This window comes from Piliocolobus tephrosceles, chromosome X (assembly GCF_002776525.5).
Source record: "Piliocolobus tephrosceles isolate RC106 chromosome X, ASM277652v3, whole genome shotgun sequence".
NCBI lineage: Eukaryota > Metazoa > Chordata > Mammalia > Primates > Cercopithecidae > Piliocolobus > Piliocolobus tephrosceles.
In genome coordinates this window covers 67363213-67380199 of record NC_045455.1, presented here as the reverse complement: position 1 = coordinate 67380199, position 16987 = coordinate 67363213, and the positions used below count along the sequence as shown (strand labels likewise).

Genomic DNA, 16987 nt, shown 5'->3' with positions numbered 1-16987 from the left:
TAACCTGGCATTTATCCATTCATTAGTATATAGGCCTACTATAAGCTAGGCATTATTCTAGGAAATGGTGATACAGAAGTGAACAAAGCAGAAATCTTTATTCATGGAGCTTACATGTCTGTGCATTAGCTTCCTCTAAAAGACAGAAATAAATAAACAACTGAATTTTTTTCTTCTTCTTCTTTTTGAGATGGAATCTCACTCTGTCACCCAGGCTGGAGTGCAGTGGCATGATCTCGGCTCACTGCAAGCTCCACCTCCCAGGTTCACACCATTCTCCTGCCTCAGCCTCCTGAGTAGCTGGGACTACAGGTGCCTGTCATCATGCCCGGCTAATTTTTTTCTATTTTTAGCAGAGACAGGGTTTCACTGTGTTACCCAGGATGGTCTCAATCTCCTGACCTCGTGATCCACTCGCCTTGGCCTCCCAAAGTGCTGGGATTACAGGCGTGAGCCACTGCGCCCGGCCACTATACAACTGAATTTCTAAAACTACTTAAAAACTACTTCCAATAAAGGTGATTTTTTTTTATTTTAAAAACATTTACTCACAAGACATAGTCATTCAAGTATTCCATAGAAATTAACCATCTAACTAGTCTAGCATGGGTCTACATAACATAAATATTCTAAAACTAAAGGATTTAGAAGTCATCAACACATCTGTGAGCTGTTTATAGGTCAGTATCACATGTGTATCTTCCTCTTCTACAACTGAATTTATTTTGCCATCCAACTGTGGTAAGTTGTTAATAATTGCTGAATCTGTGTTCAGAGTACATGGGTGTTCACTATACTATTCTTGCACAGTTTTTGTAGATTTAAAAAGTTTCAAACAAAAATGCTGAGGGAAGAAAATCAAGTTGGTAACTTCTACTTCCGGGGTCCCATGATGGTCTCAAGATGCAAGTAACAAATTTTCAAGGCAAAAAATTTTTGAAGTAACTAATTGCTTGCTGAAGCCGAGACAGCATTTCTATGAAATTTTCCTCTACCACTATGATGCCCTCACTTAAGAACACACTGCATCACAGGCCGAAACCTTTCTCTGCTGACTTCTGCTCAGCTTCCTCACTTCTCAGTTGTTTCCAGTTATGGAATACATTTATTTAACTAAAAAAAAAAAAAAAAAAAAAAATCACCTATATTGTTAAAAATTTCTATAGTAAAAATAACTGGTCCAGAGTCTGAAAGTCTCTGGCTTCTTTCTCTTCACTGGAACAAATGTATCTATAAAATGTGTTTTTTGACACCGTACTTTTCTATAAGAACTCAACAGTCAAATTATAGTCAAGCAACTACATAAATATAGTTATGACGACGAAGAAGAAATGATCAGTTCTGCTGGGTTTGGGTGATGGTAGTATATTAGGCAGACAAAACTTCAGTAAACTAAATGTAAATTTAAACCACAATGAGACACCACTTCACATCTACTACGATGTCAATAATTTTTTTAATAGAAAATAAGTGTTGGCTAGGATGTGGAGAAATTAGAATTCTAGTAACGTTGCTGGTGGGAATGTAAAACAGTGCAGCTGCAATAGAAAATGGTTTGGTGGTTCCTCAAAAAGCTAAACCCAGAATTAACATATGATCGAGCAATTCTACTCTCAGTTACATATCCAAAGAAATGGAAAGTGGGAACTCAAATAGGTACTTGTATGCCAATGTTCACTGCAGCATTATTCGTAATAGTGAAAAGGTGGAAACAACCCAACTGTCCATCAACAGAAAGATGGAAAAACAAACTGTGGTGTATACATATAAGGGAATATTTATTCAGCCAAAGAAAGAAGTTCTGACACATGCTGCCAAATGGATGAACCTTAAAAACATGCTAGATGAAATAAGCCAGACATGAAGACTTTCTACTAGTAAGTACATATTACACAATTAATAATAAACTTGTCTATGAAGCTTGAAATCTTAAAAAGTAATTTTTTATGATCCTTGAATTTAGGCACCTCGTCTTTGGATCCAATCTAATTTTGCTGGGAGATCAAATTTTTATGATCTGTTTAACAAAAATACCAGCCCATTCAAATGGCAGATTTTGTCTGCGGCTTTCAAGTGGCTACAATTTAATGACTGTTGCTATGCTCAGTCTATTTAAATAGAAACACAAGTAGTCTAAAAATGTTTTTTACTCTGTGATGATCAAGGCAGCACCTACCAGAAGCAATTAAAAGTTGAAAAAGGCTGGGTGCAGTGGCTCACACCTGTAATCCCAGCACTTTGTGGGGCTGAAGCAGGTGGATCACAAGGTCAGGAGTTCGAGACCAGCCTGGCCAATGTGGTAAAACCCCATCTCTACTAAAAACACAAACATTAGCCAGGTGTGGTGGTGGACGCCTGTAGTCCCAGCTTCTTGGGAGGCTGAGGCAGGAGAATTGCTTGAACCCAGGAGGCAGAGGTTGCAGTGAGCCGAGATCGTGCCACTGCACTCCAGCCTGGGTGACAGACAGACTCTGTCTCAAAAACAAAAACAAAACAAAAAATAAAGTTGAAGAAAAACACTTGCAGAGGTGATTTAATAATTCTCATCTTCACTGCAGTGGTTTTTAAGAAAAACATACAAGCAGCAATAGAAACAAGGAGACAGTTAAAAATGAGACATAGAAAGAGAAATAGCATGATGAGGATATTATATGCCTTACCTTATTTATCTTCTCTTTTGGATGTGATAAGAGATTTGGGAAGTGTGACAGGACATCACAATTGAGAACAACCTGGGTCTGCTCATCAGTGCCAGTCACTATGTTGCCAACTGCTCGGAGGGCTGCTGTCTAGGGTGGGGATAAAATGTTTTCTATAAATTTATTTGTTTATAAGACTGATTCTATATTTTTCATAATCCTGAGAAAAAGTAAAAACGCAAGGCGTGAATAACACTTATTTCATCCTTTCACAAAGCACCAAGCAGTCTGAGAGCAATTCTGAATTTTAAATAGTCTCTTGTGAAAAACTGAAACTTTATGAAAAAAAAAATTGTGTGAAAATTGGTTGGAAAAAGATTCAAAAAATAAAAGGAAATTAAAATGTTAGAAGTCCAGTTTCTTAAGGCTGGGCATGGTGGCTCATGCCTTAATCCCAGCACTTTGGGAGGCCGAGGCAGGGGGATCACCTGAGGTCAGGAGTTTAAGACCAGCCTGGGCAACACAGTGAAACCCCATCTCTAACTAAAAATACAAAAATTAGCGAGTGTGATGGTGCATGCCTTTAATCCCAGCTACTCTGAAGGCTGAGGCAGGAGAATCGCTTGAACCTAAGAGGCAGAGGCTGCAGTGAGCAGAGATCCCACCACCATACTCCAGCTTGGGGGGCAGAGCAAGACTCCATCTCAAAAAAAATACATATATATTTTAATAAAGGCCTGGAATGGGCACACATTTCCACCTAGAAAGTCACTTTGGTAAAAGTAGGATGAACAGATCTAGCAAGTGCCTACCCCTAATTAGAGTGGGAGAGAAAGTAGAAATGAAATTAGGTTATTGCAAGCATTTGGGGGAAAGATAGAATCTTGAACTAAATCTGTGGTTCCAGATAGATAAGGAGAGACAGATTTGAACCTATATAAGAAGAATTGAAATGATTTTGTAATGGAATGGGAATTGCAAGGAGGAATCAAAATTTTTAGCTTAGGCCATGCTGTTCACTGAAAGCAGACAAGGAAGAAGAGCAGGTATGTGGGAGATGATCATTTCATTTCTGTCTAGTAAAACATGGAAAGCTTGAAGGAGTTCTTAGATGGTATGTATAAAGGGTCAAGAACAATTGGCTATACAGGTGTGGAACTCAGCAACAAATTTGGGTGAGATAAAGATTTGGAAATCAACAAAATTAGGCTCAGGGACTAGCAGAAGAAATCTGGAAGATAAGCACTCACAGATAGAATTAAAGCCTAGTTGTACAAGTTAACTGGTTATAGCAAACAATTCCATACAAATAAGAAGAATTTAAAAATACTTACTTGAACTTTGACTTCCTGATGGCTCAGAAGGGGCACAAGAAATGGCACAACTCCTGAATCAATAACCATCTGTATCTGCTCATTACCTCCATCTGTCAAGTATGACAGAGCCCAAACAGTGTCTACAAGAATCTATAGGAAACACAAAAGAAAAACCATTTTACATATTTGTTTGAATGCTTTACATGTTCAACACGCCTCAGGAGTAGTGACAGAAAAAGTAAGCAAATTTCATGTTTTAGCTTAGCGGCAAAAATATCTGCTTAGCTGATTAATCTACTAGGTAGAAAGTACCTTATCTATCAATGCCTACCTCATATCATTCTTCACAAAAAATGAGACACAGAAGTCTGGGAAAACTTCTATTCCAACTTCTGCATTTATGTATCAGATAGATGAATTTAAAAACAGGCAGAAAAGTAATTCTCCCTGCCCTCACAAATTAGCTACCTAATAATCACATAGAAAAACACTATTTACAAGAATGAGGCCAACACACCACGCTGTTTTCAGTTCAGAAGAGAAAAGAAAGGTCTTCTATATACTCTACTGGTTTTCCAACATATTTAGCAATACAATTTTTCAGACTACTAAAGTAAACTAATAAAAGAAATGACTTAGCACTTTAACTTCATCTGGGGAAAAAATTGTTTGAAAATCTCCTGAAATGTGTCCCCAGCTGAAAAGCCTGGAGTATAAACCATGCCCTATGCCCATCCTGACTTTGCAACTACATAGAAGAAAACAGGCTCAGAGATCTGGTGATTCATTCAAAGTCACAGATCTTGTATGTGGCAGTGCTTGGTGTTGTCACAGAGGAATATAAGCACTGGTTGTAGCTTATGCAAAATCAAGATGTTTCCTATTAGGTCATCCAAATTGGAAGATATCACATCTTTTTGCCCTAAAATAATAGCAGGCACCTGAATTCACATACCCTTCAAAAAAGCATATAGATGAATAAATAAAATAAAACCACACATAAAACCCACACCCCTTCAGCATCACTAAGAGTCAGAGAACACTAAAAATTTCCATTACCTGTAAGAGGAGAAAAAAATTAAATTCTAGCTTTTGTCTGGACCTCTTGCCTCAAGACTGTGTAAAAGAGAGAAGAGAAAAGGAGAGGGAAGTCCACTTCAGTGGAAGAGACTATATGGCCTGCAAAGCCTAAAATACTCTCTGAACCTTTACAGAAAATTTTACTGATCCCTTAACTAGAGCATGAGCTTCATTCAATAGATGACTGGGGCACTTCAGCAACAGGATTGATAAATGAGTATATAATATATGTTAATTGTATATCAAGGACTAACACAAACATGGAGATAAGAGTGGAAAAAGAATTTGTAAATGTTATAGGTTTTAGAAAATAGAAATATTGCAACTTCAAAAATTGGAGGATAGAAGCTGGGCCTAAGAGCAGAGCCCACCTACCAGCCAATTTCCCACCCTGTATTTTTAGTAGAGATGGGGTTTCACCATGTTGGCCAGGCTGGTCTCAAACTCCTGACCTCAGGTGATCCACCCACCTCAGCCTTCCAAAGTGCTGGAATTATAGGCATGAGCCAAAATGCCTGGCCTAAACTCAACAAAATTTCTAAAAAGTTAAAACAAAAATGCCACACATCAGAATCTATGAGGTATATTTAAAACAGTGATTAAAGGAAAATTCATAGCCTTAAAAATTTATACAAATGTGTCTGAACCCATAGAATGCACAACAGCAAGAGTGAATGAACCACAGTGTAAACTATGGATCTTGGGTAATTATGATGTGTCAATGAAAAATACAGAAGTAATGAGATAAAGAACAGAAAAATCACAGATCTAGCTAATAAACTGAAACCCTGGTTCTCTGAAACAAAACAAAACAAAACACAAAAAACTAAGAAACACAGAAAAAGTCCTACCTAATTTAATTAGAAAAGAGCAGGGAAGGGGAACAAATACACAAAATGAGAAATGATAATAACCCTTAAAATAATAAACTAGAACAAAACCCTTATAACAACTACCCTGCACACTTTAATGCAAGTAAACGTAGACGCAGTGAATAATTTCCTAGAACAATAGTTTATAAAAACTGACCTCCTTTAGAAAGAGTGCTTAAACAAGCCAACTTCCACATCAAAAATTAAGAAAATTATCACGAAACTAATTCCACAAAAAAGTACCAAAACCCCAAAGGATTCAAGAGGGAAACTATCAAATCTTCAAAGGTCAGATAGACTCGATGCTACATAAATTGTTCCAGAGTACAGAAAATGAAGGAAGCATAACGTTAACACCTAAACTTTAATAAAACAATAAAAGTATAAAACCTAATACATCATGATGATAGCACCATTCACTAACTGTATTAATATAATTAAATTTAATATTAGTATTTGTAATTAATGTAAATTATTGCCTAATTGAACAAAAGCTAAACTGCAAACCAGTATCACTTATGTGAATGCTGATGTAAAAATCTGAAATAAAATATTAAACAGAATCACGTACTACATTAAGAAACTAACATACAATGATCAAGTGAGATTATTCAAAGAATGCAAGGATGGGTCAATTTTTAAAAATATCATTAATATAAGTTTTATTAGATTTGAGAAAAATAATAGAATTTTCTCTACAGACATGAAAAATTCATCACATTTTTTGAGTGTCCTTGATAGAACACCCAAAAAAAGGAATGTATAGATATTTCTCTTACATAAAACATCTATAGTTCACACAAAATGTAGATAGAATTAAAAAAAAATCGATGAATTTTGATTATATACAAAAAGTTCACATGGCAAAATATCATGCTCAAAGACAAAAGACAAACTAGGGAAGTATTTTAAGTATGGAAGACAGTATCTTTAATATATAAAGAACTCTTAAAACCTAAGAAAAAGACCAAAAATCCTACAGAAAAACAGACAGTAAATATGACTAGTCTGTTCGCAAAGATACAAACTAAAATGGCCCTTAAACAAATCAAATAATTGTTCAACTTCATTCATAAAAAGTAAAATGCAAAGTAAAACTGAGATACTATTTCTCACCTATCAGATGATCAAAAATTTTAAATGTGACAACACACTCTATTGGTAAGGATACTGAGAAAGCCACTTTCACTTCTGAATGCATACGGTAAGCCATGCATCACTGCATACACTACATAATAGATAAAGGAGTCGAAAAATGTAGTTTAAAACTGTCAAAACAGTAAAAAAGAAAAGATAAAAGAATAAAAGTTACCACTAGAACATGAATACAAACCTTCCCAAATACCAAGGCAAAATGGCACAACCCTACAGTAGGAAATTTGTCAGTATGCAACGAAATTACAAATGCATTCACTCTTTGACCCAGCAATCCTGCTTCTAAGAACATACCCTGAAGATATACCTCCAATATATGAAAACACACAATAGTCTTTGGTATAATACTTTTACATTTGCAAAATTCAGGAAATAGCCTAAATGCCTATCCATAATAGTGTGCTTAAATAAACTGTGTCCACAAAACAGAATCCTGTGCAAAACGACATGATGCCTTAAGATGTTTCTCCATTACATGGTTACTACTACTAGCAGAAAACTAGTTTTTTTTTCTAGCTAATATAATAATGAAATTGTAGACTGAGATCAATTAACTGTTTTCAGTGGGGACTCCATGACAATATCTCAAAGGCTGGGAGAAGGTAAGCTACAGCTGGGTCTTAGGCACCCTGAAACTGCAGATACTTGTAGTCTCTAATTTTTTATTTTTAGAGATGGGGTCCCAGTATGTTGCCTAGGCTGGACTTGAACTCCTGGGCTCAAGCGATTTTCTTGCCTTTGAGCTATATTAGCCTTTGAGCTATCAACCCAAAATAAAAATTTGACCATTTATTCTCTGGCTCCTTATCTGCTACATAAAAAGGATATGTAGTTCTTTAGACAAGACTATATGACCTAGAACCTATTAAATCTCTGCCTTATTTTTCCCCACTCTTTGTTCCATAGTTTATGCTTCTATCACACTACTTTATTTATTATTATTATTTTTAACACAGCATCTTGCTCTGTTGCCCAGGTGGGAATGCAGTGGCATGATCTTGATTTACTGCAACCTCCACCTCCCTGACTCAAGCGATTCTCCGGCCTCAGCCTCCCGAGTAGCTGGGATTACAGGCACGCATTACAACGCCCAGCTAATTTTTGTATTTTTAGTAGAGACAGAATTTTGCTATGTTGGCCAGGCTGGTCTCAAACTTCTGACCTCAAGTGATCCGCCCGCCTCAGCCTTCAAAAGTGCTAGGATTACAAACGGGAGCCACTGTGCCCAGCCATCATCACACTACTTTTAAAAACTCCTTTGTTGGTTCTTCTTCCCTTGCTGCCATTGCTGAAATGTAGGGAATTCCTCAGTTACATTTTTAGCACTCCTTCCAAAATACAGCTTCCCCCAGGCAATCTCATTCAATGCCCAGGTTTTCATCAATCCCTTAAATACTGACAAATCCAAAATCTGTATTGTCTTTTGCTTTTGTAAAATACTACCACTGAGGAACAACAAGTTCCAAGTTCTACTCTATTTCCTAACACTCAAAGTTTTTTCTCCCCTAGCCATTCCTACTATTGCAATTTAATAAGAGCCCATGCCTTCATCGATTTCCCTAAACCTATTATGATAGCAAAATACATCTACCTACATTCAAACTTAGCCCCCTTCCAAACCTTCCACACCTTTTATGTGTTATTTGTCTGTTACAGATAATTTTATCTGTATAAAACAGAAATATCATTTCTCAATTTAAAAAATCTACAATGACTCTGTACTCGTTACAAGATAAACTTAAAACTATTTAATATAGAATCAAAAACTCATATAAAAAATTAGCAGTGAGTGGTGGTGTACACTGTAATCCCAGCTACTGGAGAGGCTGAGGCAGGAGAATCCCTTGAACCCGGGAGGCGGAGGTTGCAGTGAGCCTAGATTGTGCCACTGTACTCCAGCCTGGGTGATAGAGCGAGATTCCATCTTGGGAAAAAAAAAAAAAAAAAAAAGAATCAAAGACTCTGCAAATCAACTCCTTAGCAAATGTATTAGGTTATTATCTACCTGTATTCTCTTAAACCTCCATGTATTCTTGAGTCCTTAGTATCTTCCACCATGTTCTTGAAATGACTCTCTCAACCTGTCAAGATCCTATTCATCCTAGTTATATGATGTGAGACAAATTACTTAAGTACCTCTGCTTCTTGGAGATAATGAGAGTACCAATCTCACAAGACTTTTGTAAGAATTAAATGGGTTAACATATCAGAAGTGCTTAAAACAGTGCCTGGCAGATTTTAAACTCAAAAAATGCTAACTATGAACACTATAATCTTTGGCCCTGGCCCTACTTTTGTCTCCGTATAATGCTCGTCTCAAATGTTCCTTTGTCAATGAAGCTTTCTGCTTCACCAGACAAAATTGTCTGTGATTCCATAATACAGCACTTTTGTCATTCCTCTATTGTATATTTTTTTCTTGTTGGCTTTCATACCATGTTTTGTGTTTATGTGCTCATGGTATGATTTTTTTTTTTTTCCTCACTGTGAGCCTATGGATTATACTGAATATGTGATCATGGTATGAAAAAGCACAGGCCTTGGACCTGGCTTCAGTTCTCAGGTATGGCTCTCATTCGTTGTATGACTTTAGAAAGATTATTTAACTTCACTGGGTTTCAATCTCTGTTTTGTAAAATAGAATAAAACTTATCTTACAAGGATACTGGTAAGATAAAAGGAGACTACAGAAAGAGATCCAGCACAGCAATTTCTTGACATAAGTTCTTTCCTTTTACTCTTTTTACGTTTTTAATGTTAAGGTCTTAGAGGGCAGGCATGGTCTCTTTATGTGTTATCACTGAGTGTACAATTCATGGCACAATTTTGGCTTTAAGTGGAACAATTTGTGAGTGTTTGCTAAACTTGACCAATATATCTGTAACTACAGTACACTGCCACTTTAATACCCCAGTTTTCACATAAACACAACCAATAGATGCTGAAAGCTTTTATTTGCCTATAATTAATTCTGTAATGTTCTGGGGGAAAGTCCTGAGGCAAACAGCAGGTATTTTGCTTATTCCCTTTTTAATCTTTGCTGTCAGAAAGCTTACAACTAAACTTTCAACAGCAACAACTAAACTTCTGTATAAATTTTACTTTTTCCTTTACAGGTATTATCTTATATGTCTTTTGTTAAGTTACTTTATATCCATTTTGGAAATAAGACAGCATATAAACATGTTTTACTTCATTTTAATGACATTAGGCTGTGTCAAACATGAAGTGACTTTAGCTACCTTTAAAAGATTCCATCCCAAGAGCTTAAAATCTGCAAATGAGCTAATGTGATACAATTTTTATATACAAATTATATTGCCTTGTGAGAAATGTAAGCAAAGAGGTATTTTCTTCGTCCCAATGATAAATTACACACAATTCACAATTCTGCCACACATATACACATATGTATGTACATGTTACGTGTATGTGAATAAAGATAAGATTACCAAAACACAAATATACAACAAATCAGAAAGAGATATTAGTTAGAATAACAGAAACTGGATCAACACTAGTCACCAAAATGTATCCACTGTTTTACTCCATGGAAGAATAACAATTTACCTTACTGGTTTAGGAGAATTTTCTGATTGCCTAGATAGTATCAAACTTGCCAGAATGTAGACAGTAAATGCTTCACTAAATCTGAATATAATGAAAAAAAATCAGCTAAAAATGCCTTGCATTTAAAACTATATATTCTTCAATACTATATCTAAAAAGGTTATAGCATAAAAAGGCAGCATGGTTTTGTGACAAGTACCCAAGACCTGTTATGAGAAGACTTCAGTTTGAATATTGACTCTGACCCTTACTAGCTCTTCCACTTTAGGTAAGTCATTTAACCTCTCTCTGAGAGTCCGTTTCTTCTTATTCTATAAAAGGGTGGGGCGGGGGGGGAGGGGGATAATATCTTAGCCTACCTGTTGTAAGACCCAGTGAGATTTTTTTAAAAAGTAAGGTGCTTCATGAGGTTTTACTGTTTTACAAATATTAATGCTTAAAAACACTACTTAATAATGACAGAAATAAACTACATATGCAGTAGTTTCCCAAAAGTGAGCATTTTTGCTATATGGCTGTTACCACTTACAGATTTAAGCTATAAACCTAATTTAAGCTTAACCCTATTTCTGAAAACTGTATCTACATTGTAGAAACTAGACAAGTTGATAAAATGTATGCTGACACTTATATTAAAAACCCTTTCAGTCCCATCAAGAGCAAAATCCCACATTTAAGCTGCTTCTTAACTTACGTTTATATCCGTATGGTATATGAGGACACATAAAGCTGGCAAAATCTGAGGAAAGAAGATAAACAATAATTAACATTAGTTAATAAATATGTTTAAAAATAAACAACTTTGACATAAAAAGCAGGTAAATAAGGTTTGTAGAGCGAGAAAGACAATGTTAAATTTGTCTGAAAATCTTTTAGGAAAAAGAAAATCTGATAAATTCAATCTAAAAAAACCAAAAACATATTTCAAATGTTAAACTGAAATATGTTCAATTAACAAGTTAAAACATGCAAATAAATCTGGCAGAAGTTAATGTACCTTAAAAGAAAAACATTTGTTTTTAATAAGCTTCTTTATGGCATAAAATGTCAAGTGGAAAAAAAGGAGATGCAAGTATACAGTTATAGCTATTTAAGAAAAGCTACACTTAAAACTTCCATAATTGTCTCACTTACCTGCTTAAAGTAAAAATACGATTTTATTTAATAAGCTACTTAAGTCAAACTAAAGTTTTCAACTTCAGCTTTAGTCAAGAAAATTCAAACTAGTACAAAGTACAAAGCTTTGCTTGTTGAATTCAGGCCCCTGAGATCTCTTTTTAAAATCTGGGAGAAAGGCAGCGGGGGGCGGGGTGGTAGGAAATCACACAAAATACCTTTGCACAGCAACAAAAAGTAGCAGGTGCTACAGAAAGATATCAATTTTAAAGATACACAGTTGCTTAAGTGTGGTGGCTCACGCTTGTAATCCCACCACTTTGGGAAAGCCAGGTGGATGGACTGCTTGATGCCAGGAGTTCAAGACCAGCCTGGCCAACATGGTGAAAACCCATCTCTACTAAAAATACAAAAATTAGCCTGGCATGGTGGCACATGCCTGAGACATGAGAATCGCTTGTACCCGGGAGGTGGAGGTTGCAGTGGGCAAAGATTATGCCACTGCACTCCAGCCTGGGAAATACAGCGAGACTGTCTCAAAAAAAGAAAAAAAAAAAGAGATAATACAGTCAACAGTGAATAAAGGTTATGGAGGGTTTTTTAAATAATGCAAAGTACTCGAATCTATTTACATATCAAATGTAAATAAAAAAGTTTTTACTTTGTTTTAACTAGTAGATTTAACAAAAGATATGTCAATTTTTTTTTTTTTTTGAGACGGAGTCTCGCTCTGTTGCCCAGGCTGGAGTGCAGTGGCGCCATCTCTGCTCACTGCAAGCTCCATCTCCCGGGTTCACGCCATTCTCCTGCCTCAGCCTCCCGAGAAGCTGGGACTACAGGCACCTGACATCACGCCCAGCTAATTTTTTTTCCATTTTTAGTAGAGACGGGGTTTCACCATGTTCGCCAGGATGGTCTCGATCTCCTGACCTCGTGATCCACCCGCCTCGGCCTCCCAAAGTGCTGGGATTACAGGGGTGAGCCACCATGCCCGGCCAATATGTCACATTTTTAATAACTCCAATTTTATCAGAAATAAATTGGAATTAGGCCAGGGGCGGTGGCTTACGCCTGTAATCCCAGCACTCTGGGATTGGAGTTAGGCCGGGGTCGGTGGCTTACACCTGTAATCCCAGCGCTTTGGGAGGGTGAGGTGAGCAGATCACTTTTCAGGTCAGGAGTTCAAGACCAGCCTAGCCAACATAGTGAAACCCCATCTCTATTGAAAATACAAAAACTAGCCGGGTGTGGTGGTGCTGGCCTGTAATCCTAGCTACTCAGGAGGCTGAGGCAGAAGACTCGCTTGAACCCAGGAGGCAGAGGCTGCAGTGAGCTGAGATCACGCCACTGCACTCCAGCCTGGCAACAGAACAAGACTGTCTCAAAAAAAGAAGAAGAAAAAAAATCAATTGGACTTAAAGCAAACTCATTCAAGAACATTTGCATGTAAGTATACCAGTTTTGCCTGTAGCAACCCCCTTTTATAGCTTTACACCAACAATGCAATACAGTAATAAAACTTTGAGATTGTTTTCCTTTTGTATTTTTCTCACTGAATTTTTTATATTTTCTTTTTATGAAGATAATCAATTAAAAAATAAGCATAGGATGAACTGACCTTCTTTTAGTTAGACACTCAACTTTTATTTCATAGGGGTCAGTAATTAAATACGGTATGTTACTTTAAAAATCTCACACCGCGTGCGGTGGCTCATGCCTGTAATCCCAGCACTTTGGGAGGCCGAGGCAGGCAGATCACGAGGTCAGGAGATCGAGACCATCCTGGCTAACATGGTGAAACCCCGTCTCTACTAAAAATACGAAAAAATTAGCTGGGCGTGGGGGTGGGCGCCTGTAGTCCCAGCTTCTCAGGAGGCTGAGGCAGAAGAATGGCGTGAACCCGGGAGGTGGAGCTTGCCATGAGCCAAGATCACCCCACTGCACTCCAGCCTGGGCGACGGAGCAAGACTCCGTCTCAAAAAAAAAAAAAAACACCCAAAAAAACTCACACCTGCAATGAAATCAGCATATGTGTTATTCTGTCCCCTGTAAATGAATTCCTAAAGTACAAACATAGGGAAAATATACCATCTGGCCTTTACAATTCTTCATTTACCTCCTGAACTGTCTCCATAGGCGGTGGGGGATCCTTATTCCTGCAGAGATTGACAATGACCCATGTGACGTTCCGAAGGAAGGTGATGGGAATGGAGGGATTGATGAAGGACAGAAGAGGTTTGACAACTCCCAGTGATATGACATAATCTCTACATTGAGGACCATCACCTACAGAAATGAAAATTGTATTTAAAAAAAACTTACATTCAGGATGAGAAAGTCTGAAATGTATGCAATGGCTCATGTGGGAACACTGACGTTCTATGTTTCCTCACCATTAGTCAAAGGCATCAAATGTTGTTTCTCCAGATTTTGATTTGGGGAACATAAATTTAACCTACCAATGCTAACAGCAAATTGTATATCCTTTTCAAAGAGTATCATCTTAAGTTAGTACTTATGAAGCAAGAAGAGAGTCAACCCACATAAAATTCAGAGGAAACATAGTATGTAATGGCTATGCCAATGTAGGAAACAAGTTAATTTAGATTCTTAACAGGATTCCTTTCAAACCACTTACCTATGATGTTTCCCAAAGCCCATACTGCTTGTTCACAAACATTCTGATGTGGTGAATGAAGAAGTCTCAGAAAAAGAGGTACTGCATCTGTAATAAAGAAAAACTAATATTTATACTAGCAACATGTTGAAGAGTTTATAGATTTCAGCTCAAAGAAATTGATCAAATACAGAGCCTGGCATATTGTAGCTGCCCAATTATAGTTTGCTGGAAGAACAAATGTGGCAAATATCTTTACCCTAAAAAGAATCAATTTCATTATTTTCCCCTAGTAATATTTAAGTAGTTTTTTTTTTTTTTTTTTTTTTTTGCTGTATCTGTGTATTACTCCCGGGTTCACGTCATTCTGCCAACTCAGCCTCCCAAGCAGCTGGGACTACAGGCGCCCGACACCACGCCCATCTAATTTTGTTTTTGTAGTTTTAGTAGAGACAGGGTTTCACTATGTTAGCAAGGATGGTCTCGATCTCCTGACCTCGTGATCCGCCCGCCTCGGCCTCCCAAAGTGCTGGGATTACAGGGGTGAGCCACGGCGCCCGGCCTTTGTTTGTTTTTGAGACAGGGTCTCACTTTGTCACCTAGGCTGGAATGCAGTGTGGATTCTCGGCTCACAGAAACCTCTGCCTCCTGGGCTCAAGCGATCCTCTCGCCTCTGTCTCCTGAATAGCTGGGGCTATAGGCACGCGCCACCATGCAAAGCTAATTTTTTAATATTTTGTAGAGACATGATTTTGTCATGTCACCTAGGCTGTTCTTGAACTCCTGAACTCAAGTGATCTGCTTGCCTTAGCTTCCCAAAGTGCTGGGATTAGAGGCATGAGCCATCCGTGGGTCTGGTGAGAATGGTATTCTCAATACATGATTCAATGTAACTTACTGCCGTATCACATGCTACTTAAAATCACCTGGATTACCACACCTAAAGTTAGCTAAGTGTCCCATACTATAAGAAACAACATACGTGATGATATCTAGTACTTTTCTAAAGAGCTTGTGTCAGTTTCATTTAACAATAATTACTAGCCCACCTTGAGGAAAGTAAAATTTTAAATGTCATAAGCTAAAAGGCAGAAGCCATTCAGCATCCTGAAGATATCAGCAATGGAAATTTAAAATCCTGTTATCACAGCATGATGTCTACTCCAAAAGATAAAACTCTACTCTTCTTTTAGTAACCACAATTACAATTTTTTCATGATAGATTAATAATGGCTATGAAAAAGATAGTGGTCATCAATAGTAACTTACAAAAGTCATAATTTTAAAAATATTACAAGATAAAATTTATTACAAAATTCTACTTCCTTGCCATCATTAAAAAATAAAAAGTTCAGACAATAAGGAATTTACTTACTAGACTGCACAACAGCTTGAGTCTGTGCAGAAGTTCCTGATGCTATGTTAGTTAATGCCCAAGCAGCTTCAAACTGTAATGAAGGACTGTAAAAAAACAGTAAAACATCTTTTTAGACACTTAACTACCACTTAAATTCATGACTCTTAAGACTGATATGATATGGCTATCCTTTGCCTTGTCCTTGAATTTCACCTTGTTATAATCCAACTGCCTGCTAGCCATCTCTACTTTTGTTTTTGTTTTTTTGAGATGGAGTCTCTCTCTGTCACCCAGGCGGGAGTGCAGTGGCACATCTCGGCTCATTGCAATCTCCGCCTCTGGGGTTCAAGCAATTCTCATCTCAGCCTCCCAAGTAGCTGGGATTACAGGTGCACACCATCACACCTGGCTCATTTTTGTACTTTTAGTAGAGATAGGGTTTCACTATGTTGGCCAGGCTGGTCCTGAACCCCTGACTTCAGGTGATCTGCCCACCTTGGCTTCCCAAAGTGCTGGGATTATAGGCAAGTGCCACTGTACCCAGCAGTCATTTCTACTTTAAAAATCTCTTTGACCTCCAAAGCCAGTCACTATGAACCTGCTTCTTTATGTCCACTGGTATTATAACATTCAGCCAGTCATTATTTCCCTTGACTTTGACTTCCTCTCCACAGACACATCTAATCAATATATCATGTCAATTTTACCTCTTAAACATTTCTTACATTTATATAATCACCCCTAATATTAAGTGCTAGTTGAGGCCCTAATCATCTCACTTTAACCACTATCACAGGCTCTAGGCTGGTCTTAAAGCTAGAACCCCATCTGTCTCCATTACACCATCTGCTTTACATACTAGGGATATTACAAGGCTGTATAATTTTGTTGAAAAAACAAGATCACTATATTTTTGAATAGTGATGGAAGACCTCACAAAGAAAGTGGCAACTGAACTAGCTTCTCAAAGATGCGTTTAAAAAGAAAGGCAGTGACAGCTGGATATAAAAAAGGTATCATGCATGGAAGGATCATGATGTGTAGGAATGACAAGGATTAGATCAAGAGAGCTGAAACTAACTAAGAAGCAAATAACAGGGTGTTTGTGCATGTGTGTGTGTGTTTTAGGATGGGAGTGACGAGTGTATTCCACAGATATGCTAAGGATGGGGCATTACAAAGGGGAGGAAAGAAAATAATATTCAAATAAATGGTATGCAGAATAGCTTAAAAAGGTTAAAGGCTGATGTAGGAGAGGCCTGATG

At 37.4% G+C, this 16987-nt stretch overlaps 1 protein-coding gene across 2 annotated transcripts in view; it reads right to left on the bottom strand.

Annotated features, from left to right (window-relative positions):
* KPNA3 (karyopherin subunit alpha 3) overlaps window positions 1–16987 on the bottom strand; it is a 94313-nt gene that overhangs the window by 7176 nt on the left and 70150 nt on the right. For both annotated transcript variants that reach the window (XM_023187314.1, XM_031934941.1), the window contains exons 7-12: window positions 15741–15826; window positions 14387–14473; window positions 13865–14034; window positions 11327–11371; window positions 3974–4105; window positions 2661–2789 (exon numbers count right to left, since the gene is read on the bottom strand). In XM_023187314.1, the coding sequence (XP_023043082.1) occupies window positions 2661–2789; window positions 3974–4105; window positions 11327–11371; window positions 13865–14034; window positions 14387–14473; window positions 15741–15826 (649 nt within the window). The remainder of the gene's footprint in view (window positions 1–2660; window positions 2790–3973; window positions 4106–11326; window positions 11372–13864; window positions 14035–14386; window positions 14474–15740; window positions 15827–16987) is intronic.